This window comes from Hirundo rustica, chromosome 8, assembly GCF_015227805.2.
Source record: "Hirundo rustica isolate bHirRus1 chromosome 8, bHirRus1.pri.v3, whole genome shotgun sequence".
NCBI lineage: Eukaryota > Metazoa > Chordata > Aves > Passeriformes > Hirundinidae > Hirundo > Hirundo rustica.
In genome coordinates this window covers 23,156,669-23,184,241 of record NC_053457.1, presented here as the reverse complement: position 1 = coordinate 23,184,241, position 27,573 = coordinate 23,156,669, and the positions used below count along the sequence as shown (strand labels likewise).

At 40.7% G+C, this 27,573-nt stretch overlaps 2 protein-coding genes across 4 annotated transcripts in view; both read left to right on the top strand.

Annotated features, from left to right (window-relative positions):
- The first annotated feature begins 1,258 nt into the window (after positions 1-1,258).
- SLF2 (SMC5-SMC6 complex localization factor 2) lies at positions 1,259-27,204 on the top strand. 2 transcript variants are annotated; one of them, XM_040071746.2, is made up of 20 exons: positions 1,259-1,370; positions 2,990-3,033; positions 3,512-3,621; positions 4,890-4,947; positions 5,641-6,767; positions 9,945-10,027; positions 11,002-11,112; positions 11,386-11,553; positions 13,512-13,614; positions 15,057-15,132; positions 16,412-16,553; positions 16,957-17,065; positions 17,668-17,844; positions 18,409-18,506; positions 19,168-19,255; positions 19,744-19,869; positions 20,685-20,762; positions 22,367-22,453; positions 23,864-23,932; positions 25,069-27,204. In XM_040071746.2, exons 1-20 carry the CDS (start codon positions 1,261-1,263, stop codon positions 25,102-25,104), a joined length of 3,000 nt encoding a protein of 999 aa, XP_039927680.1. In that variant the 5' UTR covers positions 1,259-1,260; the 3' UTR covers positions 25,105-27,204. The 2 variants fall into 2 exon arrangements, with proteins under 2 accessions (XP_039927680.1, XP_039927681.1); XM_040071747.2 differs by having other exon boundaries at positions 2,973-3,033.
- SEMA4G (semaphorin 4G) overlaps positions 25,759-27,573 on the top strand; it is a 33,215-nt gene continuing 31,400 nt past the window's right edge. For both annotated transcript variants that reach the window (XM_040071918.2, XM_040071916.2), the window contains exon 1: positions 25,759-25,838. The gene's annotated coding sequence lies outside the window, so the exon portion shown is untranslated. The remainder of the gene's footprint in view (positions 25,839-27,573) is intronic.

Here is a 27,573-nt window from a genome sequence, read left to right as displayed (position 1 = left end):
AGAAGAGAGGTGGTGTGGGTCACACCTTTTCATTGGAGTCCGTTGTTTCCTGGTGTTTCTGAATCCAAGAAAAACATCAGGAAAACAGTGGCTCTGGTCATCTCCACTCTTAGGCGAAGTGCTAAACAAAACCTCCAATAAAAACCTCAGTACATACATATAGGGAATATCTCACATCTGTGCAGTGCCTGCTTTGAACTGCTAAAGTAACTTTTTCATATTGCTAGTTTTTATAGAATAATTATGTGAATTTACACAGAATGTTACAGATAGCAGTACTGGCATTCTCTAAGCGGGCAGGTCCGGTTCTGCAGGTTGCCTAGTCCAAGGTTTTGTCCAAAGTATTTGCCAGGTGATAGTGCAGGACACGGGATTCCACTCAGGATGCCTTTTCTGGGGGAAGCCCAGGCACAGAGGGAATCTTGCACAGCGGGCCGAGGACGGGAAGGCACATGGTTTAGTGGTGATTTTGAAAAAGTTACTCCCATTCCAACTTTTTTAGCCTCCCCACCTTGTCTCGCGGCTCTGGAGAGGGATGCGAAGCCTGGATCTCCTCCCAGAGGCAGCGCAAGCCGCACGGCCTGCAGCTCGGTGGCGGTCCCTGGCCGGTTTCCTCGCAGGACGCTTCTGCTCGTGGGCGAACCCCCCCAGGAAGCGTCCCCGGAGAGCCCCCGCCCGGGGCACCGGGACACCGGGAGGGCACGGGGACACCGGGAGGGCACCGGGACACCGGGAGGGCACCGGGACACCGGGAGGGCACCGGGACACCGGGAGGGCACCGGGACACCGGGAGGGCACCGGGACACCGGGCGCGGCGGGGGCGGGGCCTCATGCGGGGGGCGGGGCCTCGCGCGGGGGGCGGGGCCCGGGCCGAGCGCACCAATCAGAGAGCGGCAGCGCGGGCGGGGCACAGGCACGAGACCAAGGCGCCAAACAACCCTTCCTCCCTCGGACGCGAAACGGCGCTCCCGCCTTCCGCTCCCCCGACAGCCAATCGCAGCCGCCATCCCCCCGCCCGTCCCGCCCCCGGCGGAAAGCGACCAACGGGATGCGCAGCCGCTGCCGCCGCTCAGCCAATCAACGTCTAAACCCATTGAAAAAAAAAAAAAAAGGAAGAGCGGAGCCCGTTAGCTCCCGCCCGTGACCTGCGGCCGCGCTGGGCGTTCCGGCCGTGCGGGGCGTTCGAGACGCGGTCCTGGCGATGCTGCCGGGGGCGGCCGCTCCCCTCGGCCGCTCGGGCCCCGCTGGGTCGCTCCTGCCATGACCCGACCGCTCGGCGAGGGGCTGCCGTCTCCGGTCCCTTCCTTCGCCATGTCCCGCCGCCATGTTACGCCGGCGGCCGCGGGCAGAGAGGCGGCCCAGGACTGCAGGTAGCGGCGGGGCGCGGGAGAGGAGCGGTCGCGGTTGTTGCCGGGCAGCGAGCCCGCCTAGCGGGACGCCCCGGCCTCCGGCGTGCGCCGCGCTGCCCAGGGCGGGTGGCCGGGCTCGGCCCGGTTCCCGGGAGTGTCACCGGGGGCCTGCCCTCGGTGGGTGCTCCAGCCGCCAAGGGGCGCGGCCGGGGCCTCCTCCTAATCGGAACCGGTACGTGGTGCCGGTGTTCGTTGGCCGAGAGGTTCCGAGGGTCTGAAGGAAGTGTCCAGCTAAATTCTGGCTGGCATTTCCAGCGCATCCTTCAAAATCCCGGGATCGTCCCACCTGTGCCCTCCCAGGCCACCTGTAGAGCGGAGCGGCTTCGGCGGTTCGGCTCGAACCCGGGGCTTGTGCTGTCGGTTCAGGTTCCGAACCCGCTCCCAGCGGCGCCGCTAACGGTGCCGGAGGAGCGCTGCCCGGCGAAAACACCGGCACCCGGTGACAGCGGGCTTAGCCTTGACAGGCTCCTCTGCTAAGTAGGAATTCAAATTCCGCCAAGCGCCTGGGGGCTTTCAGAGGCTGCCCGGTTGTTTCTTGCAGAATGAAACATTTCTTACGTTGTTAGTAGCACCTTCTTTTGTTCAGATCCTCTGTTTTGATAGCACTGTCATTTAAATGAAGGGGACCGGATAAAAGTTCACTTTTTTCAATCTTACTTTTTGCCCAAGAAAGTGAAATGAAACTGTGCAGTTTCGGTTTTGTTGCAGTTGTCTAAAAGACTGAGTTTTTCTATGTGAGTTTCTGTTTTGGCTGGTTGTGGGGTGTTTTGTTTTGTTTTGTTTTTTGTTCTTTCTGTAGAACTTTTCAAGATGCTCTGTCTCATCAAAGATGTAGTAGCTTTTTGTAGTTTATTACTGTGTTAGGTGAATTTGCAACCTTGGAAGCTATTGCTAGTGTATCCAATACAGCTTTTTAAAAGCTTTTATCCAGCCAGAGGTAACCAGGAATAGGGCTGTGAACACTGACTGCTTTTACCAAATGCTCAGGGGCTTGTTTTTTTAAGACAAGTGGGAATATTTCCACTTTCCTTCTTCCATGCAGGTTGTGTCATTACTTTTGGAAGGTCTGTTAGGTTCACCTCCTGGCTGTGCAGCTTTTTTCTTTTGTTGGAGGAGAGCGTGTATTTGTGGCTTTTACGTTTTCTTTTGGATTTTTAGTGGTCTGCTGTTTCTTGTTACATCCACGAAAGCTACAGCTGATTATCTGCTATCTCTGTAATGAGACAGCAGATAATCAGTTTTGTTATGCTGTATTTTTGTTTCACTTAGAATACTGGATGCAGGTGAGGTCAGTCCCATTCAGGAAAGTTTAGTTTAAAGTGGAAGGTTGAGATTTACTGGGATTATAAAGAAAACAGTTGGAGTGAGGAAAGTGACAGGTTAACTTTGTTAGTCAAGCAGGGTGAAGGCTGGAAGGTGAAGAGGATGATGATGCTTCTTCTGATTTGTCAGAAATAAGAGCTGCTGGCATTAAAGAAAATCTGTAGAAATAATTTACAGTATTTTAATTACATGGCATTCACTGAGTGAGCATTTAGGTATTGTTCTTTTAAGAAGATAAAGTTATGTTTTCTCTTCAGAAACCAGATGATAACGGAGTTCTTCAAACCAGTTTTAAGTCAAGGTAATTTTTTGTTTTTTTCAAGTGGAAGACATTTATATGAGTTTTAATTATGTAAGTGTGCAGAATGATAGTCCAATCTCATTCCATATTGGAGCAGCAACATAATGAGCATAGCTTACCAAATATGTCAAAATGAGCACATTTAATTTTTTTCCAATAATGTAACTGAAATTATCAATTTCCTGTTTAAATAAATTTCTTTAAATAGTGATGCAATTATTATTTCAAATTATGTCTCATGTTGAAGCCAGATTGTTTATAACAACTGAAGCTGCATCGTAGGTCATGTGATTCTTTGCATGGCAGTAGCAAGACTGGATGGTTAAGTTAATTAATTGTGGATTGCATGTGAGAGAGAGAGAAAATACCAAGTAATATACTGTAATAAGGTCTGTTGTTTTGGGTTATTTTTTTCCTTCCAATACCGTTTTTGTGAATAATTGTCTTTTCTTTCCTCTTCTAAACCACGGCCATAAAGACAGAACGGTGCTGTCCTCACCAGACAAAGGAAATGTAAAAGATGAAGGAATGGGACTGTCAGTTTTACGCACTGAAGGTTTTGAAAGGAATTCGTCTTCTCCAAAGAAGGTCAGAAGAAAAAGATGCCAGACCAAACATGAAATAAGTCCTGTGATAGGTGTCTTTTGGAAAAGAATTGAGGAAAAGGACAGTGTAAGCATGGCAGAGCGCGCAGGGCCCTGGGTTTGTTGTTCGTACCCAAAAGTGGCGATTCAGAAGCTCCTCGTTACTGCGGGGTCTCAGATGCGTTCCTTGACCGGAAAGGAAAAGACTGCCCGGCCAGAACAGGGGAGAAATGAGAAATGTCTGGGTGTAAGGAGAGCACCATTGTCTCCTGGAAATAGTTGGGAAGAGAAGAATAACTGTATGCATCTGACAGACTCCAGCTCAGTCTCTGACAAAGGGGTTTCACCTCCAGGAGCTGATATTTGAAAAGCTGGGGCTGGAAATTACGGCACTAAGGGCGCCGCATCTCTGAGCTCGAGGCAGATTTCCCCACTGCCCCGCTCCCCTACTGATTCTGCCTTTAGGTTGTCACTGGAAGCTCTCTGCAGGGAAAGGGAATGGGAGAAGCAGAAATTGAAACAATCTAAGCCACATCCTGTAAAGCCGTTCTAAGGAACAAATGTTTTGCGTCAGGTGTTTTTAAAAGAGTTAATAAAGGTAGAAATCACTGACCCATTGTGAAGATGAATTTTTAAGTTTTTAGATTTTTTTTAAAATTTTACATGGTCTGATCGGGTTCTTGGTGCTGCCTTTTTCAAATGTAACAGAAGTTTATGTTCTTTTGCTATTCCTTTGTAAGTTTTAGGTCGTGCTTGGGTAAGGTGATTCTTAATCATTTTACAAACAGTGGAAAGTCCTGTTTTAAAAGCAGGGGAGATATTCTGGGCTAGATGCAAGCATGGAAATGCAATAGGAATTGTAACTTGAAACTATATTTTGTAGAAAAAGATGCCTTTATCTTAAATGCCTTATCTCGTGTTTTCTTACAATGTGGCTTAGGGAGCAGACTGACAAATTTCTGCTCTTTAGAAGTTGCAGCTAATAGCAGTTCAGATTTATGCATTTAAGCCACAGTATTTAGATAGAGATGGGAGTGGTCCTATTAAAAATGTAGTATTTAATTACAAGTCACTTTTAATCTGAAGAAAAAAATATATAATTTGCATTCTGGAGAGATCTTTGCAGCTGTGTTTTAAATTTGTCTTGAAGTGAGGTCTATTAACATAATTCTGAGGGTGTGTGGAACTAAGTCTGTGCTGGATTCAACCCTGGTTTTAAAAAGTATACAACTGACTTTTTTTTTTTTTTTCTCCCTCTGTATTTATTTTTAGGGACATGGATGTCCTATAAGAAAAATAATACCTTTTGGTTCAAGGGAGATTGCCTCAGGTATGAGCATTGCTGTTAATATAGAATTAATTAACAAATCAAATTCATCACTTCATGTCTGTTTTTAATGGCTTTTTTTCCTTGAGATTGTTTTCTATTGTCTTTTACTAAAAGAGGAATTCTGCTGAAAAGTCAATGTTATTTCTAATATATGGCAAGCTTGAAGAGTTTTAAAAGTAATTTAGGATTTTAGTGTAAAACACATTGATTGTAACTCAATTAGAATTCGTGATATTTCATTGTCTTAAAATCTTGATCTCAGATTATTTTTATGGTTTCTCTTGTGCTTTGGATAATCCACATTTTCTGTGGTGGTTAATAAATTGTGCCTTTCAGCTTAACCCAGAAAGAATATTCTTGTTGACCCAACCACTAAAGTTGAGCTGGTATTTTTGTTGCTTTTTGGCCTTTTAACCACATCGTTTTGCTCTATAGGTGGTGGAATGGAATCTAAAGCGCTTGAGGTAGGTCAGTAGGAAGATAAACTTTAAAAAGAAAACAAAAAGTGTCTATGGCTGTGGAAACCCATCAGATTATTTGCTGCTGTAGTCCTAATTGACTTAAAACCAGAAGCTAGTTTTTTAAATGGAAAGCTGTTACATGTTTGATTTTTTTAAAGCTTTGATTGTTACGATTTTAATTTTTTTTTAAACATGATGACTGTGTTTTATTTTTTTCTCCAACGCTTCACAGATGACCCCTCTCAGCCAAGGCTGATGCAGGTTTTAGAACATGAGGCATCGTCTTTTAGGACATCATCTGAGATGGCCTCCGGTGCACCAAAGAGCCCAGCTGTTCCTTCACACTTCCTTAAGGTGTCCTTTGGACTATCCAAACCAAGAGACTCTCCTGGGAAAAGAAAACACTCTACCATGAGCGTGGATGTAGATGGTTCAGATCAATCTGAAGTGAATGACCCTGCTTTTAGTAGATCATCTTCAAAATGTAAATATAGGAGGTGTGAGTTTGTAAAAAATATCTTTTTAAAGTCTCCTCATGATGATGTTCTTCAACTCAAGGAGCCTGCTGCCCTGTCTAGACATGATTTGACTCTTTCAGAGGAAATCCTCAACCCAAGCAATGAAAAGGAGAAAAATATTTACTCCACTGTAGGTTTGTCATCTTCATATTCTGCACACAGTCCTGCTAAAAATAACCATATTTCTGTTGTGGACACCAAAGAGAATCAATTACAGCTGGCCAACTCATGCTTTTTCTTGGAAAAGTCCCTCCCTTTTTCTCAGGAAAAAAGTACTGTCTTGCCTTCTCCCCACCACTTAACACAAACAAAAGGCCTGAAATCCCCTCTACAGGTTGCTGGCTTATCTCAGGTATTGGACGTTAGGAAAGAGCAAGATAAAAGACCAGAAAGACATGAACGGAATAAAGGATACAGTATTCAATCCAGCAACAGTTTTTCAAATACAATCCATGAAGTTTCTGAAAACACTCCTGATTCTTGTAGAATGGAAGTCTCTGGAAAACTTGGACTGTCCCCAGAGACTGGTAAAAGTGTTCCCCCTTCGCTGCCTTTGAAAGAGTCTTTCATGGACAGCAGCCACGAGTCTTCACAAAGCTCAGGAGAACTGGAAGTTAAAAGGAACTCGACGCACAAGTCCAAGCTGAACAGAAGATGGCAAAGCAGCTCTGAGAGTGAAGATGACGTATTGGAAACCATTCTAGATGATGATGATGATGAAGAAGTATTAATGCCACTGCAGAAAATGCTCAGTTCAAGTCTCAAACCACAGGCAAAAACCCTGGATGACTCTCTTGACAGTGTTTCTCAGGACACCGTAACTCCGTTACTGAAGCTTCATGTAAGTTGGCTAAAAACCAAAAAAAAGCACATTCTTTCAAGTATTCTTTTAAGGATGCTATTTGCAAGAAAAATAATACAGATTTTAGCACAGTGCAGGGCCCAGATACTGCTAAGTTATTACCCCATATTTCAAATTTCAGGGGAATGAAGTTTGGTATAGTAGGTATATACCACCAAAACACAGACAGAGACCCAGTGAATGGAGACATCTCATAATCAAGAATCAAATTGCCTCCAGCCTCACCTGTTCCATCTGGCACGTACAGAGAGCAACTTGTTCAGGTGTGCTAAAGAAGTAGTGTCTGCTACTTAGCTCTCTTTTAAATGACAAGCTGCTCCAGCAGCTGAGATGTCCAGTAGTCTTCTAGTGCCCCTTCCACTACCATGCAGGGCACAAACCGTGACTGTGTCTTCTACAAAAGACTCAGCAGACTTGCAGACTCAGTCAAGTTTTTGTCTAAGTGGTGCCAGTAGAACTCTTGCTAACAGCAGTCAGGCTGTGTGTGACTGATTGGTAATAGTTACTTTACATTAATGTTAGTCAAGAGTGTGTTCTGCACCAACACTCAGCCACCTCTTGCTGATTCTCATTACACCCACTAAAGCTACAGTTGAGTGTAATGAGGTAGCAGATAACCAGCTTTGTTGTATTTTTATTATCCCTTATTCATAATGCCTGATAATTCAGAATTATTTGCTTGCAAAACTGCTTACTTGGCTTAAGGGTCCTGTGCTGCTGTGCAGTTCCAGCGTAGTTGGAGCAGGGATGTGCTTGTTATTGTGCTTGTCCTGGGAATGGATGAAAGATGGTGTATGCAGCCAGACTGATTTAGCTCTGTGCCTTCTGGTTGTTCTTAGGAGTTCTGTTTTTGCTTTTTCCCCCCTAAAGTTAGGAGGTTACGTTTAGAAGATGTGTGCAGTCTAATGTTTTTGTTTTCCTAGTCAGGTAAGATTTTTATGAGCCGAATTTAACTGGAGGAAATCGATGTAGACATTCAGAGATCTGTGTGCTAGACTCCAGTCATATATCCCTGACAAAGTCTGTGATTGTCAGAGATCTGCATGTGAGTAAGTGTGGTGTTTTCTTTGAGGCTGCATTTCATGGAAATTGGAAGTATTTTAGGATTTCAAAAAGCTGACTGAATTCTGATCATCTGTCACAAGGGATAGGTGACATCTTTGAATCCCTGTGTACAGGATTTTATGGTGATGAATTGGGGTTTTTAAAAATTACCTCATTTGTTCAATAAGAGCTTGTCAAGTAGTGATTTTGAAGTTTTATTGTAAAATAATGTTTTAATAGGCAAGGTCCTGCATTAGTGTGACATTCCTGACAGTTGGTGCAGGTTGGAAATAGCTGTATTTAAACAAAGAGGTTTTGTACTGGCCCTGGCTGGGTTGGAATTAATTTTCTTTATAATAGCTGTTTGATGCTGTGTGTTTCAGACAAAACCAATGTTGATAGTAGACCAGTCTTCTACCTATAGTGGAGCAGTACTTGCACAGCATCAAGGCTTTGTCTTCTTCCCATGCTGCCCCCATAGAGCAGACAAAAAGCTGGAAGGGAACAGAGCCTGGAAAGCAGACCCTGGCTGACCAAAAGTATATATTCCAGGCCACATAATGTCATGCTCAGCAATCAAAAAACCAAGTGGGGGGAGTTGGTCTGGCGTGCTGCCATTGCTCAGGGTGTAGCTGGGCATCCTCCTGCTTGTCAGAGGTGCTGAGTGGCTGCCTTTGAATTGCTTTTTTTTTTTCTTGCTTATGCCTTTTCCCCTGTTAACCTGTTGTTATCTTAACCCATGAATTCTCTTATCTTTGCTTTTCTTGCTTTTCACAGTCCTGCACCACTGGCTGGGGGAATGCCCAAGCTTTGTGGTGCTTAGCTGCTGCCTGGGGTCAGCCCATCATTAGTTTCTAGAGTGGAAAACAAACAGCAGAATACCTGTGTGAATTCTCTCTTCTGCCTTCCCCTCTCCTCATGCTTTTCAATCTCTGACAGGGTCTATTTGTTGACTGAGTTACTGTCTCCATGGGTGGATGTTGAGCAGCTGTAATTATTTCATCTGTGCTTACGATTCCGTAATCAGGAGTGTTATAAATGTGACTGGTGCGGTTTCATGTGTGTTTCACAATCTCAGCCAACGTGACTACCTAATTAATGGTTAAGCTTGATAAACACACACAGCCTAGATCAAGTGCTTGTGGGACACCTGTGTGACCACAGCCTTTGCCTGGCCTGTTCTGATCGTGGCCAAGTAAGACAAAGCAGTTAAGAACTGTCCCAACATGTCCATGACCATGATTTTTCTTGTAAAAAAGGGCATATGTGTACTTGGAATAAAGCTTTGGTTTCCTCAGTTGTTCAACAGTTACTTGACACATATTAACCGAATATACAATAAGCTAAGAAGTCTTCAGCTTTGCTACAAGATTTCCCACACAAAGACATGCTGCTTGTTACATTTACAAGGTGACTGAATACCAGGGTGGTGGCAGAAGAGCTGTGCTTGTCTGAAGAATGGAATCATGGCCATAAAAGATTTCAAATCTTTTGTCTGTTACAGGCTGAATAAAAGACTGGCCACTGAAAAACAAGCCACTAGCAAAATTTGTTAAAACTTTGTGTGTTGTTCTGTTTATTAGCTCCTTAATTTGGTTTGTGTTGGGATTTTGATTGGAAATTTTGTCTTGTTTGATTAATTTGAAGGTGATTTAGTAGATACTGGAATTTTGCCCTCTAGGCACTCTGGAAGTAAAAAATCTGAGACAGTTTTGGAGGTTCTTGTCTCATGCACGAGAATGGAGATTCCCGGGGTCTCAGTGGATGATAACAATAGTAAAGTTGTGAGATAAAAGCTTCTGATGGTAATGCTCTTTGTGAAGGCTAGCTGAAGGTCAGCCCCAAACATGCAGAGGCTTGTTTCACTGCTCAGAGCCACTGTGAAGTGGTTATTTCTGAATTAGTCATTGAGAGAGATCTGACCATTATGTAAAATTGTCAGGGGACTGAGAAACCTGAACTGATAATAATCCTGTTTTGCAGGTCTCCTTTAGGTTTATATCTGCATGTAAAATATCGTTAAAATTGGAAGAGGTTTCTATTTTGATTATTGTCTAATAATGACTTGATGGCTTATGGTATTATTTAAATGTCTTACTGTTTTATTTCCAGCTTTCTAGGACTCCTGTTTTAAGCAAGGTGTCATATGTGAACAGCTTAGATCATCTCTTGAAGGAGAAGGAAGAATCTAGAAGGTTTGTTTCTTAAAGCCAGTTTGAAAAATGTGGGATGGTGTTGTAAAAGCTTGGCTTTGCCTTTTCTCCCCAGAAATGATAAGGTTTGATTAGCAGCAAGCTAAGCTTTGCCTGCTGATGCCACCAGCATACAACTGAACTGACAGGACCTACAAGTGTTGCTTAAATGTTAAAAGCTGAATGACAGGCTCCTTCCAAGCAGCAAGAAATGATTTGTGATGCATCTGTTTACCCCTGAAGAGCCAGGCTATATTTACTGATGCCTTTGTTTTAGGTCACTGAGCCAGCTAGCAGCTGCTGGTCAACCATGAAATAGAAATATTTATGTAGACTGACTATACTAGTTTTTTCAAAGGCATTTTTTGCTCAGTATTGGTTGCCAAATTTTGCAGGTTATTGGTGTCTGAGGAGTTACACAGGTCAGTGAACAGAACTAATGAGTATTCTTACGAGAGATCTTTTGGGTAGGAAGTGAAATGTGGTTTAGGTGTTAGTGGCAAGTGGTGGTGATGGGTGTATGTGTTTAACTGCTTATTGTGATTAACTGTTTTGATTAAAGAATTTGACCCTGGTAACTATGGGCTGATTGGTCATGGAGTAGCAGATACTCCTGTAACTAATAGTGTTTAACAGATGAAATGCTTGTTTGGTGCTTAGAAGAAAGTAAACATTCAGCCACAAGATCGAAAGTTTTGTGCAACTACAAAAACTTTATCAGAAGCTGGTTGAGTATTTGTGTCTGAGAAACCAGTGATTGATTGTGCAGTTGGAAATTACTTATGTTTTGGGAAACAGTCACTTTGTGTCTTGGAATAGCAAGACCCTTGGGTTTTGCACAGATGCAATGTCTCACGTGGTTTTGCCGTATGTAACTGGCTCCTGATTTCAGGGTTCACATTCAGAGCTTGGATTTTGTTGACTTTGTTGTAAGTATTAAATGGTGATGATATGCTCTGCTGCTGCTGTTATTTCAGGTTAGAGGAAATAGAGAAACGGTTACAGGAAGATGTAGAAAGAGGGGACAATGCTTCAGATGGAGAAGATGAGGACAATGCCAGTGGAGATGATCTCTCGGAAGAAAACAGGTCCTTGCCACTCCAAAAGCAATTAAATCTTGATCTCTGCTTTTCTAGCCTTTTTTCCCCCTAACCTCTCGCTGTTTCTAACAATTGTTAATATGTTTAATGAGAGCCATTTTAAAATCTTTTGTGGTTGAGTGGATTTCCTTGGGTGCAACTGTATTCTAATAATTCAGCTTTCCCATAAGACTGATGTGTTCATCACCTGAAAATAACATTCTGAAGCAGCAAATAGCTTCTCAGTGTTTGAATTGATAAAAGCTATTTTGATTTTTACAGGGCATTTATAAAGAGATATTCAGTAGTAACTTATGTCATACCTGACAAACACCCTGGAGAAGATTTATTTGATTTATCAGCTGCTGGGAAAATCTTCACTCAACATAACCTTGACTTGGGGAATTTTCACCTCACCCCTCAAAATCATATAGAATATCTGCTTCTTAAGTAAGAATATGCTCTTGACTTTGTTGTGTTTACTTGTACATTTTTCTTTTTATTTTTAGCAGTTTTAAGGTTCTGTTTAATCTTTGCATGCAAATGAGCTTTGTCTTAGTAAATAGGCAAGACCCTTTCCCTGGAATTTTCCTTTTTGGGTTAGCTTTACAGAAGAGTAAATTGTAATTTGAAGCTTCCTTCTTTCCTCCTCTGCAATTCTTGAAAAACCTCTTTAAAAGAGACACGAGGCAAAACAGCTGTTCTGGCCCCTTCCATATTTCTACCACATTGGGCTGTCATTGATAACCTCACCGGTTTGTGGGACACAAATGCAGAAGTGAAACGTTCTAATGGACACAAGCTTAACTATCTGCAGACTGAAAGACCTTTGTGGTTGCCTGTTTGTGACCTTCTAGTGTTACATTATGACTGCTGAAAGACTTTTGGTGTTCCCATCCTGCATGGGCTTGGCACTTGAGGCTCCATCTAATGAGGATTGCAGAGGGTCAGGGTCTCTGACATGTTAGATTCAGTCTCTGAGCCACCAGCATGTCTGTGTGTACACAAACAACTGCTCTGTAACCCACAGGCATTTCTGCTCTACGTTTACGAGGTTGTCACACTGCAAATAACTGGGCAAATACTTCCCTAATGCCGCAAGTGTAAATCCTGAAAATTTCTGGTTATGTCATTTGGTATTTTATTCCAAACATGCGTCAGAGGAGCTGAGAGAATTCAGTTACTCCTAGAGGATTTTATATCCATGTGTATGTGCAATTGTGGGCGTGAAGAGGAGGAGAGTGACTTTTCATCTCTTGGGGAAATGGTGTTTGTGATGCACTCCCTTGGCTTCAGGCTTTTCTATTAATATGTTTTGGAGATCACAAGGGTGTGAGCTTCAAAAGCATCTTGTAAATCAGTGACTGGAGGAATGAGAATTAAACTGATCATCCCTTGCAGAAGGCAATTATGGTTTAATTGCTTATTATTGCATTTAGCCCAGTTGGCACAGCTGGCAGGTACTGGCTGCCCAGCTGGCACGTGGAGGTCTCACCAGTCAGGCAGGTAGAGGGTATATGTAGGAATTAGGACACAGATCTCTCAGCAGAGTTACCTGATGTAGTAGATAGAGAGAACAGAGGAGACTGAAGAAGGTTGTGTGGGAAACTGTGTATCTTTAATTCAGCTGCTTGTGACATCCCTAACTTTCTAAAGAAGAATCATGGAATATCCTGAGTTGGAAGGGACCCACAAGGATCATCAAGCCCAACTCTTAAGTGAGTGGTCCGTATGGGATTTGAACCCGTGGTGTTATCAGCACCCTGCTCTGACCAGCTGACCTCATCCTAGTGACTAAAGCTACAATAATTCAGTAACAGCAATGGAACACTTCTGTTCTTCCAGCAGCTACTGTTTGCACCCCACAAATTTGCACAGTGAGATTAGGCTGTGGGATTTTAATTGCATTAGTTTGCCTCCAGACCCTTTATTTAAAAGGGACTTTTAAAAACTTTGAAAACAATGTTTTTTCTCTTATTCTGAGAGTGTTGGTAAAGGTCATTGGACAGTTAAAAATCTTATTTAATATTCTCGTTAAATAGCGTAGCAGGCTATCTGTGTAGTCAGACATAGTGGTTTATAGTACAATGGTGTAATCAGTGTTTGTTTGAAACTATTATTCCCTAATAATACAGATATTTCCAGACTGTGTACTGTGGCTTTATGGAGAGAAAGATGTTCTAAATGACATTTGTGAATTTGATTGCTATTAAAAATCAAGGTTTCATTACTATGATACTTTATGTAAGTTATAGCCTGAGAATAACATCTGTTTTGCATATTCAGATCTTTCTTTGCTGTTGATGATGATCTGAGGGGTGAGGAAGTTCTTATGTTTTTGTGAAAGTGATGATGCAACCACTAATTGATTTTTATCCTTTTTCCTTGCCCCTGTTTTTCTCTTGCAGTTGTAGTGTAACGCAGCAGGTTTTTTTAGTTGTTAATGGTGTTCTGAGTTCTGCTTACCATGATACATTGTGTTCCACACCAATTCTAGAGTGGCTTTTCAAGGTAAGTCTGCGCTATTCATGCATTATAATAATTCTCTGTGTGTACAATATTTTTCCTGGAAGCCAGTTGAAGAAGTTGGTGAATCTGTTCCGTTAACAACTTTTAAATCAGATATTATTTTTTCCCCATGGGTTTTGATTTATTCTCGAGTCTGAAACACTTTGATTGTCACTAGGGGTAAAACAATGGAGAGAGCCTTTTCTCCACGTTTTGAGCGAATGCAGAGCTGCATATCCATGTTCATATATGCTACTGCATTGAAAAAGGACACAGTAGGTGAGGAGAGGTGCTATGGGTGAAATCATGAGCAAATGCTAATCCCATTTCCTCTCACCCTTAGAAAAACAATACATGCTGCAGTATGCAAAAGTGCTAAAGTAACATTTTCTACATATATAATCTTCGAAAATCATCAGTGATAGCAGCATTATCTGATAATTTTCGTTTGGAAAAGGTACCTTATGGCTCAGGAAGAAGCCCGGAGTCATTCGCAAAGGAAGTGCCGTGACTCTCTGCTTTCAAGATATGTGTCAGGGTCTGAGTCACCCGGAGTTTACAGTGTTGTTACTCACAGAAATGCCCCCCTGCAGTCTCCATTCTTTTATTAATTGCCACATTCTAACTGCACCTGAAACAAAAAAGAAGTCTGGACCACCTGGGAAATTGCAGCTTCAGTCTGTTGACTGGATTTCTACATTTGCCAAAAGCAAAGCATTTTGCTCTTTCCTGGCCTTCCCTCCAGCCAGTTAAAAATTTGCCTTCCCTGTTTCTCTGAGCTCTGGTGTTCCTCTAATAAGGAAGAAGTGTGAGCCAATTGAGATCACTTACAGAGCAGGAAACTGTCCAGCACTTGGGGGAGAAAAAAGAGTTTTTGTTGGGCCAGTGATGTGCTCCAAGAAACCTGAACGGTACTTCATTGTCATGTTTTTATAGTTAAGAGTTATGTGAAAAACTGAGAATTCATTGTTTGGGTTTAATATTGCATATGTCCAACTTGTGTGTGGCTGGAAAAGGGTGTAGTTAACTCTGTTGCCTCCACTCCTGCTCAGGGAGCTCAATTTGATCACAGATGCAAATGGGTTCCAAAGGGGTACGTGATACTTTCTATTCTCTTAACCCTCAGAGCTTGTTTGTAAACCAACATGGGGTTACAGCATTCTGATACTGTAAATAATTAATTTTAAAGTATTCATATCGTTTTTGCACTGCTTGAAATAATATTCACAGTCTTCTGTTCTCATTGGTGTATCTTGCTTTATAGAGGCTTTGGGGTTGGAGTTTTTTGGTTGGCTGGTTTTTAATCTGTTACTCATTTTACTCTGCTGGGAAGTTTGGTGGTATTTTTGTTCTGATTCGATGTGGGGGTGGTTTTTCTAATTAAAAGAAAACTGATGCCGTCACACAGGTTGGTTTTCGATGCACAGCTTCTTCTCTCTTTGCAGATGATGTCTATCCATCTCGACCACTGTGTTTCCACCAAGCTCTTAGAAAGATTGATGGAGCTAACACTAAAAAACTGTAAGTATTTGAAGGGTGGAAAACTGATCACCTGAATGAAAACACTTCTCTCTTCAGTTTAGAAAAGTGTTAGTGAGGAAGTGAAAGGCACTAGTTCTGTTGGGTGATTTTGGCTTGAATTTAGGCTCTGTTTTTACTAATTTGATGCAGAAATGCTGAGGACTGACCTTCACTGAGTGTGTGCAGCCTGTATCACCGTATGTGGTCCTGGCACATACCTCCAGAGTGGTGCATCCCGTACAGAGCCTTTTAAACTCATTCCTGGTATTTCACAAATAGAGTTGACCTGAAGAGAAGCTCAGTATGCTCAAAAGTTTGCTCTCTTTTCCATCTTTTACTTTGTATGATGTGGACATTTGTAGCTTAAGGACTACAAGATGTTTTTCACTTTGTCATATCCAGTATGTAGCTCTTCATGATTTACTTTCCAGATTAATGACAGAAGTGAAGTGAATCATACACCTTCACAGAAACACTTTGAAGGATCTGTTCAGCCCACAGTGCTGCTAATGTCTTCTGTGCTTTGTCTTCTTCCTTTGTCTGTACGCAAATATTTCTCCACTACAAGTTCCTTTGTGTGTTCCCCACATCTTCGTTCAGATCCATCAGAAGTGACATTCATTTAAGACTACCAGTTAACGTTGTTAGAGTAATGTGGTTCTCTTCAAGTGTTTGCACAGGCCTGTCCAGGTTGCACCCCGTATTTTAATTCTTGTTTGAAATCAGAGCTGATATCAGAGGGAATGTAGCCTCCTTTATTTTGTGCCTTGCTGGCATTAGGCTTGATTCTGGATGAACAGTTCAAGATAATGAATGAGCATTCAAACAATTAAGGCTGGGAGCTCCTTGTTTACCACTTCTGTTCCAGAAACCTTGCCTGTTTTCAAATGTTACTTAGCTTCTCTTCCAGTCCTGCTGTGATAACACCCTCTTACCTTTACCTACACAGGCAGTAATTTATGTGTTCTCTTAAAAATATTGCCTTGTTGTTAGTTCTGCTGTTTGTGATGAAAAAGAACTATGACATAAAATGGGTGGAACTTGAAAGTAATCTACCTGTTACATAGGCAAGATGTTTCCCTAGTGTAGAATACTGTATCAGGCTTTTTTTCCCCTCCCCCTTTGTTCTGAAAATAAGCTTACTGTTTAATGTACTGACTCCTCTGAGATGAGAGCTGCTAGAATTGATGCAAACTGCTAAGCTTTTTTGTTTCCCTTAAAAGGAACTAATGCTAAGAACTAAATTTAAACTAATCCATTCCTTGTCTTTTATTTGTAGCTTCCATCAGTGATGAACAGTTTAAGCCATGGATTCCTTCAATAGCTGATATAGCAGCTGTTTTTGTCAACATGGGTATTGGGTTCAGATCTCTCTTTCCATTGCAACATCTTCAACCCCCCTTCAACGAGCATGATATTTTGTAAGTGTTTTCCTTTGGATATTTTTTTGCCTAGATCCTGTGAAAGCAGGTCTTGTGCTTAGGATGTAGAATCAGAAGGTTCTTCTTTATTTCCTTTCCCATACTTTGTAAGTTCTTGGCTCAGGTCTCAGTAAAAACAAATTACTCTGGAATTCAAACGATGCCTTCTAGGTAAGGATTCAGCAAACCAGAGCATTGTCCTTTGTCCTGCATATTCCTAATGAGGGGTTTGCAGGCTACAAGTTGAGTTAGATGTGTGGGTTAGATGCTCTGTAACTGAAGATTTTGGGTTGAAGGCATTTGATGCCTTCAGGATTTTTTTTTTTCTTCAGTTTGATGTCAATAAGCCTTTGTGGGCTTTTGAATTGTTTATTTTTTACTCAGATTGTGTTTCTTCTATTAGAAGTCAGTTGCAAGAAGCAGTGGATCAACAACAGCCAACAGGAGATGTAGCCTTTGCCAGTCCAGCGTTCCCCAGTCTACTTAAAAACAATTTAATTAATGTGATTAAGGTGAGAAAACTCCAAGGTTTTTGTGGGTTGGGTTTCTTTTTTTGTGTCTGTTTCCTTTTGGGAGGGAAGATCAGGTTTTCAGTCTAGTCTTGAGCGTGTGTTTGAGGAGATGCTGTCCTGAGACTTCAGCTTCACATTCAGCAGAGTTTATTGCAGGCATTTTGCAAACTTCCGTTTCTTGACTTCCATTGGCTTCACTCACAACTGCAGAGTTTTGCTGATAGGTCATCTTGGCTCCCTCTCTTAGAAGAAACTATTCACTGATTTCAGTTTTCAGTATTCCTGGAATGTTTAGAAAATCTTTGCAATTCCTTCAGTTAAAGGAGGATTTTCTATGTAGTAAAGAAAGATCTTTCCTGCTCTGGTAGTGTCTGGGGAATATTACCATCGCTCAAAAAATCGAGTCTCCAGCAGATATTAAAAAAAAAAGGATGCTGTTACTGGGGTATGGGGGTATGTTAGTACACAAGTGTTGCCAAAACAGTACATCACTGGAGGTACATTTTAATGTGAGCGTGGAAAACTTGAGTTCTCATCATGCTTCAAAATTCAAAATAAGCTAAAGCAATTCCATATTTTAATGCTTTGTGTTTCTTTTCAAGTTTCTAGTTTTCTGTACATCAGTAATTCACGATGGATATACTGACCAAGAAATATGGCTGCTGCTTATATTGCTATTTAAAATAAGCTTGGAGAAACAGTTAAAAAACCATTTTCCGATAGATTTTCAGTGCCTTTTTGTAAAGCTTCTGATGAATATAAAAGACTGGGATGCAAAGGTAACTTCATACATTTATTGTACTAGATTTGTGGATTTGTGAAACTGTAACCTCTGTTTTGAAGTTTTCTCTTTTTTTCTTAAGTACGGGCTGAAAATGTAATACAGAATTTTCAATAATAGTACATATAATAATACAAAAATTTCAAAGCTTTGCGTTTGTGTGAGATTTAGGAAGTGGGTGGGTATACTGAGAGGGTTTTTGTTGCACAACATTGAGTTGCCCGTCCTCTTCTACAAGAGTTTGTTTATCTTAAGATTTTGCGTGCTAAAATATCTGTATGTTTAAAATGGCAGTCTGAAAGAATGAAGAAATTATTGCACTATGCAGGGAAGATGTAACTAAAAAGATTCTGATTTCAACTACCCTACTTTAAATTGTATTTAGCATGCTCACCTCCTTTTACAGTGCAGAATTTTTTTTTTATGTACACCATCTCTTGTTAAATCAGTTCCTTCTATCACTTAATGCTGCCTGTGTTTCTGGGAAGTAGATGTGTGTTCCTCTGCCAATAAAGCAAACAGCCACTCTTCAGTTTCAGGATGTTTTGTTGTTCTTTTAAAGGTGCCTGAGCTGTGCCTGGCAGTGAGTGAACTCTCCAGTAATCACCATAACCTCCTGTGGCTTGTTCAGCTCATGCCCAGCTGGATCACACGTGGACGGTAATGACACTGTCCAGTCAGAAATGCACTGGGTCATTAACAGCTGCTTTATTTGTATAAGCTCAAGGTCTGGGAAATGCAATGTTTATGACATGACACTTTAAACAGAAAAAGAATTTGTTTTCTCGTGTGTTACAGATGTATGTGCAGTTCTTGGTGTGCATGTACGGCTTCCTGAGCACGTCTGCTGTGAAAAAGGGTTGTTAAAGCCCTTACGTAGTTTCTGGGCTGTGGATTCTTGGTACCCTGCAGTAAAGAAAGGCTTAGCTTCAGGTTCTGACATCCATCACTCTAACTCTTGTCTGAGTGACCAGAATTTAAATTCTCTTTGGGTGATTCATATCTGCTTCTAAGCATCATTCCAAGTTCTGTATCTTTGAAATTAGTAAACTATAATGTAACTGAGTAAGCAGAGTTGGTTGGGTCATTAACTTCAGGCTTGGAGACAAGTATCTGGCATTGTTTACTTGTGCAGAAGCTGAGCTGCAAGGAGATTAAGGGTACCTCTATTTTACTAGCCCACTTACTGGTTTATATAGCACCTGTATTCAGAAAATCCAGTTTAATTATGTCTAGGGAAGACATGCATAGCCTCACATACTTTATAGAACCTGTGGATTAGAGAAATTCTAAGGGAAATAATTTTTTAATTGTTTTTCAGGGAAGTAAGAAGACGGCTTAGCCTAGTGATAATTGCAAAATTTCTTCATAAAAAGCATGTAGAAATACCTGATGACAGTGACAAGCAGGTACTGCTTACATGTGTTGTCCTTGTCGAATTTGGAAGTTTAGAAATCTTATGTATTGTATGCTTGTGTTTTATGTTTTAATACTGTAAGCTGTTTTCAAGAACCTTGCCAAATGACCAATTAATAACTTTCTGTTTAAATTAGTGTATTTGCACGTGTGTGTAATCTGCATGTTCTGCAGCTTGTGCTTGTTTATGTGCCTAAACATTCATTTTAGGCATAGAGAAGAGGTCTACACTTCTTTGAGTCTTCCTTTTATAATCATGTGGGGACACACTGCAGGGGTTTGATCTTTTATTCAGGAAGTGTACAAACACTGAAGTATATGAATATTCAAAATTACTCAAAGCATGAAGACTTCTTTTTTTTTAATTTAAAGTCCTTTTTTTGTTCTTGTCTTAATGGACAACTAATATTGTAGTGGCACTCAGTTTCCAATTTTCTGTTGTCAGTAAATCAGTTCAATTTTTTAATGCTTGTATTTGTAGATGTCTCTTCTGCATCACTTTCTGGTGTGTATGAAACCTTCTTATCTACTGAAGAAGATGAGAGAGATGAGAAAAGGACAGAAGGAGCATACAGATGATGAAGTTCATGCAGAACTAGAACATGAGGTGTGTAGCCAGTAGTGCTTTTTCGCTTTTGCTTTCTTATGCATCTTTTTTATATTTTATATATAATATATATTATATACAATTTGGGGAATGTTTCTTTTACTTTTTAATAGTTCTGTGGAACTGTAAATACACTTTTGTTACTGTTCATCTTTAAAATATTACTAATTTTGGTTATAGTCATGAAGGAAGGAAAGGAGCCTGTGGTGGAGGAACCTGTATTGGGTTGTTTTACAGACAGGGAAATGGTCAGATGTTCTGAGTCACGGGGATGTCTTGTGTCTTTACTTCTGTAATCAGAGGATGTAATGATGTAATCCCTTCTGATGTAATCAGTGAAAACTGTTTGATGCTGAGCCAAGCCTTCACCTGCGGGCTTCAGAAGAAGACTTATGAATCTCCTATTAATCTCTTCTCCCAAACAAGTGGTAGAAATATTTATATTTCCATCCATCCAAAAACTGACTATTGGTTTGGTTATTTGAATGGTTATCATGGAATCTCTTAGCAAGTGTTTTGGTCTGGGGGTAGATGATGGGAGAATAAAGCCAACTGCTGAATTTAATTTTCAGTTATTAAAAACACATTTTGATGGGTCACTTAGGTTATTTAAAGCAGTATAATACTGGTTTCAGATGTTTCTAATACATGAATGTACTGTTTCAAATGAGTTATTTAGGCAGATATGTTGATGTACTTGTCCATTAGCCTGGCTGTTGGAGGATCCATTCCAGAAAGCAGAGATGGTTCTGTTTCTAGATGTGAAGAATTATAATGGTGCTTTGATTGCTAAAGCTCTTCTGATTTCTCCCCAGGTCTACTACTTAATCTATGTCCTCCTTCATTTAGTCAGTGAAGCCAGTTTCCTTGATGTCGTAAATCCGAGTCAAAGGGTAAGTAACTTGAGGGGCTGGACCTTTAGATTTTAGAATGTTGTTTATCTTGCACGGTCAGTCTGTTCTGGTAAGAGCTGTCGTGTGATGGAAGATCACCAGTGCATAATAGCACTGGGGGAAATTTTGTTCTGGGCAAGGTAAATGCAGAAGAGCTTCTGTGTGCTTACTGCAGAGAAGGGAAACCTCTCTTCTGTGTTTCTGTGAATGGAGCTACCTCCACACATAAGGCTGTGAAAGAGCAGGCATTTGTCGTGTTGATCTTTCTCAGAAAGTATCTGGAGAAACTTGCCACAGAAGTTCTAAGTTAAATAATTCCATCAGCTTTGGAAGTAGGATTTAAATTTTTCAGTCTAGAAGAAAACCACTTTAAAAATATCCAGTAAAATATATTCAAGCATGTTTCAGTTTCCTGTGCTGGAGTGCAGCAGGTAAAAGCAAGGACTGTAGCTCTTCTCTGTAGTGGTAGTTCCTTTGTGCCATGTGATGTGAACAGCTGCTAAGTAATACTTTCTGTTTAGCTTTTCAGTATTTCTGTTCAGATTTCTGTGATCATTTGCTTGGATTTGCTTGCTGCAAGGTGTTTGTGTAAACCTTCTGCCTTGTGGGAATCACTCTTGGCTTTTAATAAATCTATCATAGGAATTGTTTGAGAGACCTAAAGCAGTAATGTTTGGCTACATTTGGATGCTTAAATGTCTCAGTATATTACTTACATTTGTGGAGAACTTGATATTTCCGATTGGTTTCTTTAATGTCTCAATATCTTAATGGAGAAAGATTTTATTAGTCGCTGACCTGTTAGCCATCAAGTGGCAAGAAGGGGTGTGGCTGAATATTGTGCAGGCTAGACTTGTATAAAATCAATCTTAACTATTTCATTCCTGCCCCTCTTCCAGTTAGAGGGGATAAAATTGTGGTGGCCTTGAGACACCAGCAAATGTCTATAAATAGAATTTCAGCATGTCTCACCTGTTCTGCAGAGCAGAGCCTCTTGGCAGCTGTCCAGTGAGAGACTGAAAACAGGAATTTTATGAAGAAATTAACAGAATGTGAAAGACCTTGAGAGTCATTATCAGGAGATCATGAAGTGCAAAACTACTTTATTAAAGTAATCAGAAATTTAGAGAGACTAAAAGATCAGCTCATAAAACCTTGGATATATTTTACCTGCTCAGCCAATTCCTACAAAAGAAATTACCTGAGCCATCATTACAAAAAAGGTTATTTTCAGCTATTGTAACTTCAGAAATTTTTTTTGCTGATAAAAGATGTGACTGGCACTGCACTGTGTTTGCTATTTTGGGGGCTAAAAGGATTTGCAATTTAGTTAGTAGGAACTTCAGAATTTGTGTTGTATAGCTCTGCTATACTTTGAAGCTGCTTTTAAAAAAACTTAGGCCTGGTTTTCCAGGAGCATGCCAGTGACAGATAGAGGATCTTGTGATGTGATCCTATTTTCTTTCTTTTCCCTTTCTTAACTGTGTATTTCTGAGAAAAATGCAAACTGAAGCATGTAATTTTTAAATTGATATAATATTTGTATAAAGCCTGTCATTTTGACATGGAGGATTTAATAGCTGTACGCTTTTGTCTTTATTTAGCAACACTTGCTGAAGCTTTGTCGTGCCTTAGATAAGCACGTGAAAGGTGATATTAGGGAAGATGCAAGAATGTTTTATCGGTCTAAGGTAAGATGCAAAACTTGATTTTTCTGTTTTGTTTTGGTTTTGGGGTGGTTTTTAGTGTTTGTGATCCATGTTGTTCCCTCATCTCAGCCCTGGAAATTCTAGGAGCTCCTAGTGGGCTTGGGTTTGTTTTTTTCCTGTTTTTTTCTGTCTGTGTCATGTCTTTGCATGGGGATAAATACATGCCCATTTTAATTCACTGAAAATACTCCTTATGCTAACAATAGGACTCCTAACAGCTCTGAAATGTGACTGATCTTCCCTTTAGCCAGGCATCTCCACATTTAGGCTCACAGAGTTGCTGTGTTTCTCTGTGTGCAGTTGCTGGTAGCTGACTCCCATTGGAAGAGCAGGGCAGGATACAGAGGACTGAAAGAGTTGCCTGTCTTGCACAGAGTCTCCAGTTTATTTTTCAAATGAATGAATTGATTAAAAATGCTTTGGATTTAAGCCAGCTGTGTATGTGATATAACATCAAGCTTGGACAACTGCCTTTTGTTTGCTTTGTCGTGTGAGCCTTACTGCTGGCAGTCCAGGTTTTGTGACCTTTGCGGTTTTTGTGCTGTTGTAACAAACCAAGTCAGCTCAGTGAGAAGGTGACCAGCCTCAGCTTTGAAAAGCCTTGGCTTCTTTGCCTTTAAATCAGACATTTGCAGTTGTGTGCTTCCTCACCTCTCAGAAACATTCTTCTTCTTTTCATGCTCAGACAGATTAGTGGGTTGTGGATCCTTTTAAAAAGTTAATTACTCTTGCCTTAGAGTGTTGTATCTCTGGTTGCTTCCACTTCTGTTTCTATTTGCCGTTGCACTGAGAGTGGAAAATCTTAACTCTGGTTTTCTCCATTGCTTCATTTGTGTAATACTGCAGTAACTTCTAGAGGATGACACTGAGCTGGGTTATAACACAGCAAATGAAGCACATCTCAGTGTGAATGGCTCGGATTAAACACCTGCTTGTGACCTGTTAGGGAAAAGCCCAGTTTTTTGTGCAAGGAATTTGTTTCAGAAGCAGCCAGTGCTGCGTTGGTGGCTTTTGTGGCCGCAGTTGCCCCTGTTCAGGTGCAGTCAGGCTTGTGTGACAAACCTCATTTCCCAGGGATGAGGTGGTGTTTGGAGGCCAGAGGTTTGCATGGTGATTCCAAACATTGAACCTGAGAAGAGCCATGTGCCTCTGCTGTGTTCCTGGAGTGCATGACTTTAAACTGAGAGTCAGGAGTTACAGGGATCTGAAGTTGAGGTGATGATACTTTGTGACAATAAAATTGTTCCTTTTCCAGTAAACCTTGTATGTTGGGTTATCTGGTTTGGTTTTTTTTAATTTTTTTTTTTTAGTTTAAAGCTGTGAGGGGGTACACAGGATGTGATTTTGTCTTTTTAAACATAAATGGCTACATTAATCAGTGTGAATTTGCAGGTAAAAGGCTTGGCTGCTAGGATATATGGGAAATGGCAGGACGTGATACAAACCACTCGGCTTACTCAGGTACTGTCATGAAATTGTTTTCTCTCTTCCCACGTTGTGGGGTGCATTTAACTCATTTTTCAGCACTTGAAAATGATAGATTCTTTTCAAGAGATTCTCTACATAAGTGTCATGGCTGTAGAATACAGTTAGATGCATTAGAGTGGCTTTTAATTAAAGATCTCACTTTGCTGGCATCACTAAAAGCAGGATCTCCTCTCCATCGTTAAAAGCACTGTTTTTGTGAAGGTGTGTGTAATACACCTAAAAACCAGTCCTGAGTCGAGTCACAGGGCCTGTCTCTGATTACAGCTATTAGCAGATGCTTCCAGAAGGACATTGGGGCAGGAATGCAGTGAGGCACATCCTGCTGTGGTCTGGCACCGTGTGGCTCTGAGTCTTCTTGGGTGCAGAGCTTTATTCACATATGCTTAGGTGCTCTCAACAACTCCTCCCCCTTTGAATGTGTCAAATTTCATGCCATGGTTAGGCAAAGCCTCTCATGTTTGTAAAAGTAGTAAATAATGCCATGATACGTCTCAGAAATATTTGCCTTTGTGACACGTAGCTGGCCTTGGTAGAATAGGTGGATGATTTCTACTGATACTCAAAGTCCAGAACTCTTTCTTCCAGGCTTGGCTTGTAAGGTTTCTGTTGTAATGTGATCAGACCAACTGTTTGAGTCCTGTCTTGGAACATAAAGCTATCTCTCTTGGAAAAGATTAGCTTTCCAGTAATGCAGAGTATAATTTACATAAAAATTAAATTATACATATTGATTGCAGTTAAGAACTGTGTAATTAACTGTTTTTAAAGACTATAAATTACTCCCAAAAATACAAAAAAAAAAAAAAAAAAGAAAAAAGTTGTTTGTGTGATATTTCATGTTCTAGAGCAGGAGTAACACATCGCTGCAGAATCCCCTTAGCAATTAATGAAAGTGGATAACAAGGTGGCTCTTTCAGTGGTTTTTTGGGGTTTTTTTGAGATGTTTGGGATTAATTCACACAAGGGAAATGGGCAAGTATTTCAGAATAAAATGCCAGGGACTTTTTCCAGCACGTTGTGGTGCTCCCAAGCTAAGCAGTTGCCTGCTCTACTCATTTCTTTTGACTCTGGATTTCTGACTTGTATACTAATTTGTTTTTACTCTTTAGGGAAAACTGCATGACTTCTGGGAGCCAGATTCATGAAATCTTGCCTAATTAGGGGAAAATAACAGACTGAAATCAAGGAGGATGTAGAATGAATGGAGCTTCACCTTGTTTGGAACAGAAGAAATCAGTCACCCAAGTTAGAACTTGAGCTTGATTCAGACAAGCACTAGACACATGAGAATCTGGTTTGACTAACTTTTTTTTTTACTACACGTGCTCTACTTCTGAAAAATTGAAGTGGATAAAATGAAAAAACCCCAGCTGTTCCCACAGCCCTATCAGAACTGGCTAGAAATATTTTACCGCACTGAAAGCTGAAGGAAGTTTTCTTGTTTCCCTTGTTAATCACAAGACGTTTGAAAACAGTATGTATTTATTTTCTTGCCAGCACATACCTGCAAGCATTGTTTTAGGTTGGCTGGGGAAGAACTGCCCCGTGACATGAAACGTGAGTTCAGGAGGAGTGTTAGACCTCCCCTGTTGGGAGCAGGTGAGGAAGTGGTTCAGATGTGGGCTGAATCATGGTAATCTGCAAAGCAGAATTGGTATGAACATCCAGTGTCTCTTAAAAATACAAAACACAGCAGCTGCACCTTCTTTAAATGGAGAATAAAATACCATTTCAGTGGAGATTAGAGAACAGCATTTGGCTCACCTTTGCAAAGATTGTGAAAGCCATATGACGACTGAATTCCTTGGTGTGAAGTCCTGCTGCACGCACAATATGTGCTCAAAGCTCCAGGAGCTGTTTATGAACTAATCAGAGGAAGGTATGATGTCCTTTTGTGCTCTCTGTACAAAGACTGTCACTTAAATCTTACACTGTGGTTTGTCTATAAGATGGGTGTATATAGGAAGAAAAACTTGGGGTGTTGGGTAGCAGCACCAATGGGGATTCCCGTAATAAGTGAGATTTTTAATAACATCAACATGTGTGTTTTATAATACTGTTTTAATTCTTGTAGATTACCCTGTCTTGTATGATAAATTCTCTATTATAAGAATGTAAAATAAGGCTTCATAAACCTGTCACCCACGAACCCTTCAAATTTAAATACGTGTATTACATATAAATGAGCTGCTATAGAACGGACACATCTTAGAAGAAATCTATCAGATTGGCAAGTGCATACTAAATGGTTTTTTTTAAGTATTGCATCGTTAGGTCAGTGTCATCTTTTGCTCTTTAATAGCTTATCTGCCTTCCCTCTTGTAACAGTTGCTCACTCTGTTGAATATATTGTATGTAATTTTATTAATGTTTTTATTTTTTTCACTAATATTGTATAAAGGTAAAAAAATGCAGAATGTTTACTGTATTTAATGTGTATATATTTTCTTACTGTGTAAAGTTGACATTGCTGGCCTGTATATTTTGAAGAAGAAAAGGGGAAGGGTTTAGATGAGCAGCTTTTGTACTGCAGTTTCAAAGCATGTTGAAACTGCTGAGGGTTTTTCCACACAAAATAACAACTTTGATATTTACTTTCATTTAACAGAACAATGAAAAAATAAAACCAGACACTCCTTTCTAGTTAAATGTCCCTGGACAAAATGGGCTCTGTTTCACAAAAAAAAAAAAAAGGCTGCAAGTGCTATTTTATTCTTATGGCACATGTTACAATTCTTGGGTTCACAGCTGATTAGCTCACTCTAGATGGAGACGGTCTTGAAAGCATTCTTAAGTCAGCCTGTCCTTTGTTTTCATGCTCAATGCCTGTTCCAGCACTTTCCCTCTTTCCCCCACCCCTGCTTGGTCTGGACTTCTCTTCCATCTGTTCTCTAGCTGAGGAGTAATTCCTCACATGCTGAAATCTAGATGTGGGTTAAATTGGTTCTCATCAGAATCCTCAGAGAGATGATTCCCAAGCATCACTACAGGGTCTTTACAAGGGGGTCCTGGCAGTGAAATAGCAAACCTGCTGCCCTTGTGTTTTGCCAACTCATTTGCTGTCCCTCAGCCAGGACTTACACACGTTGGAAAAGGTTGTTTGCACACTAAAGGTCTTAACTGCTTTGGATGTCTTCAGATAAGCACTTTGCACTGAGGTCTATCTTTTGATAGTAGATTGGCTGTATTAAGAGCCTGATTATCACATATCATGTGGAAGTAGGTGCATTTTATTGCAGTAATAACAGAAAAAAATTAAAGTCTGGTTATAAAACATGTTTGTAGCTCCTTACTGCCTTTTTTTTTTTTTTTTTTTTTCCCCTGACAAGCTTCTCTGGGTTATTTTAAGCCATAAACACTTCTGGTTTTGAAGTTAAAGAAACCTGGCACTGAAACTATTTGTGTCTCATATTCTCACTGTTCCTGTCGTGGAACTTGGTAATGGATGGGGATTTCAGAAGTGATTAATGACTTGCAGGTAGGTCTGGCTGAAGGTCAGTAGGACACTTCATTGATGTAGCAGCTGCAGGAACTCTCCAAAGTCCCTGAAGCTGATGATTTAGTTGAAAATGTCTTTGGGAAAAGCAGGTGACTGGAACACTGTAAGTGTGTTA

Excerpts from the sequence above, each read along its gene's own strand:
- SLF2 (XM_040071746.2), top strand. The coding sequence starts at position 1,261 with ATGACCCGACCGCTCGGCGAGGGGCTGCCGTCTCCGGTCCCTTCCTTC. Across the intron at positions 6,768-9,944 it reads CTCCGTTACTGAAGCTTCAT|CTTTCTAGGACTCCTGTTTT; the intron begins GTAAGTTGGCTA and ends TTTTATTTCCAG. Across the intron at positions 10,028-11,001 it reads GAGAAGGAAGAATCTAGAAG|GTTAGAGGAAATAGAGAAAC; the intron begins GTTTGTTTCTTA and ends CTGTTATTTCAG.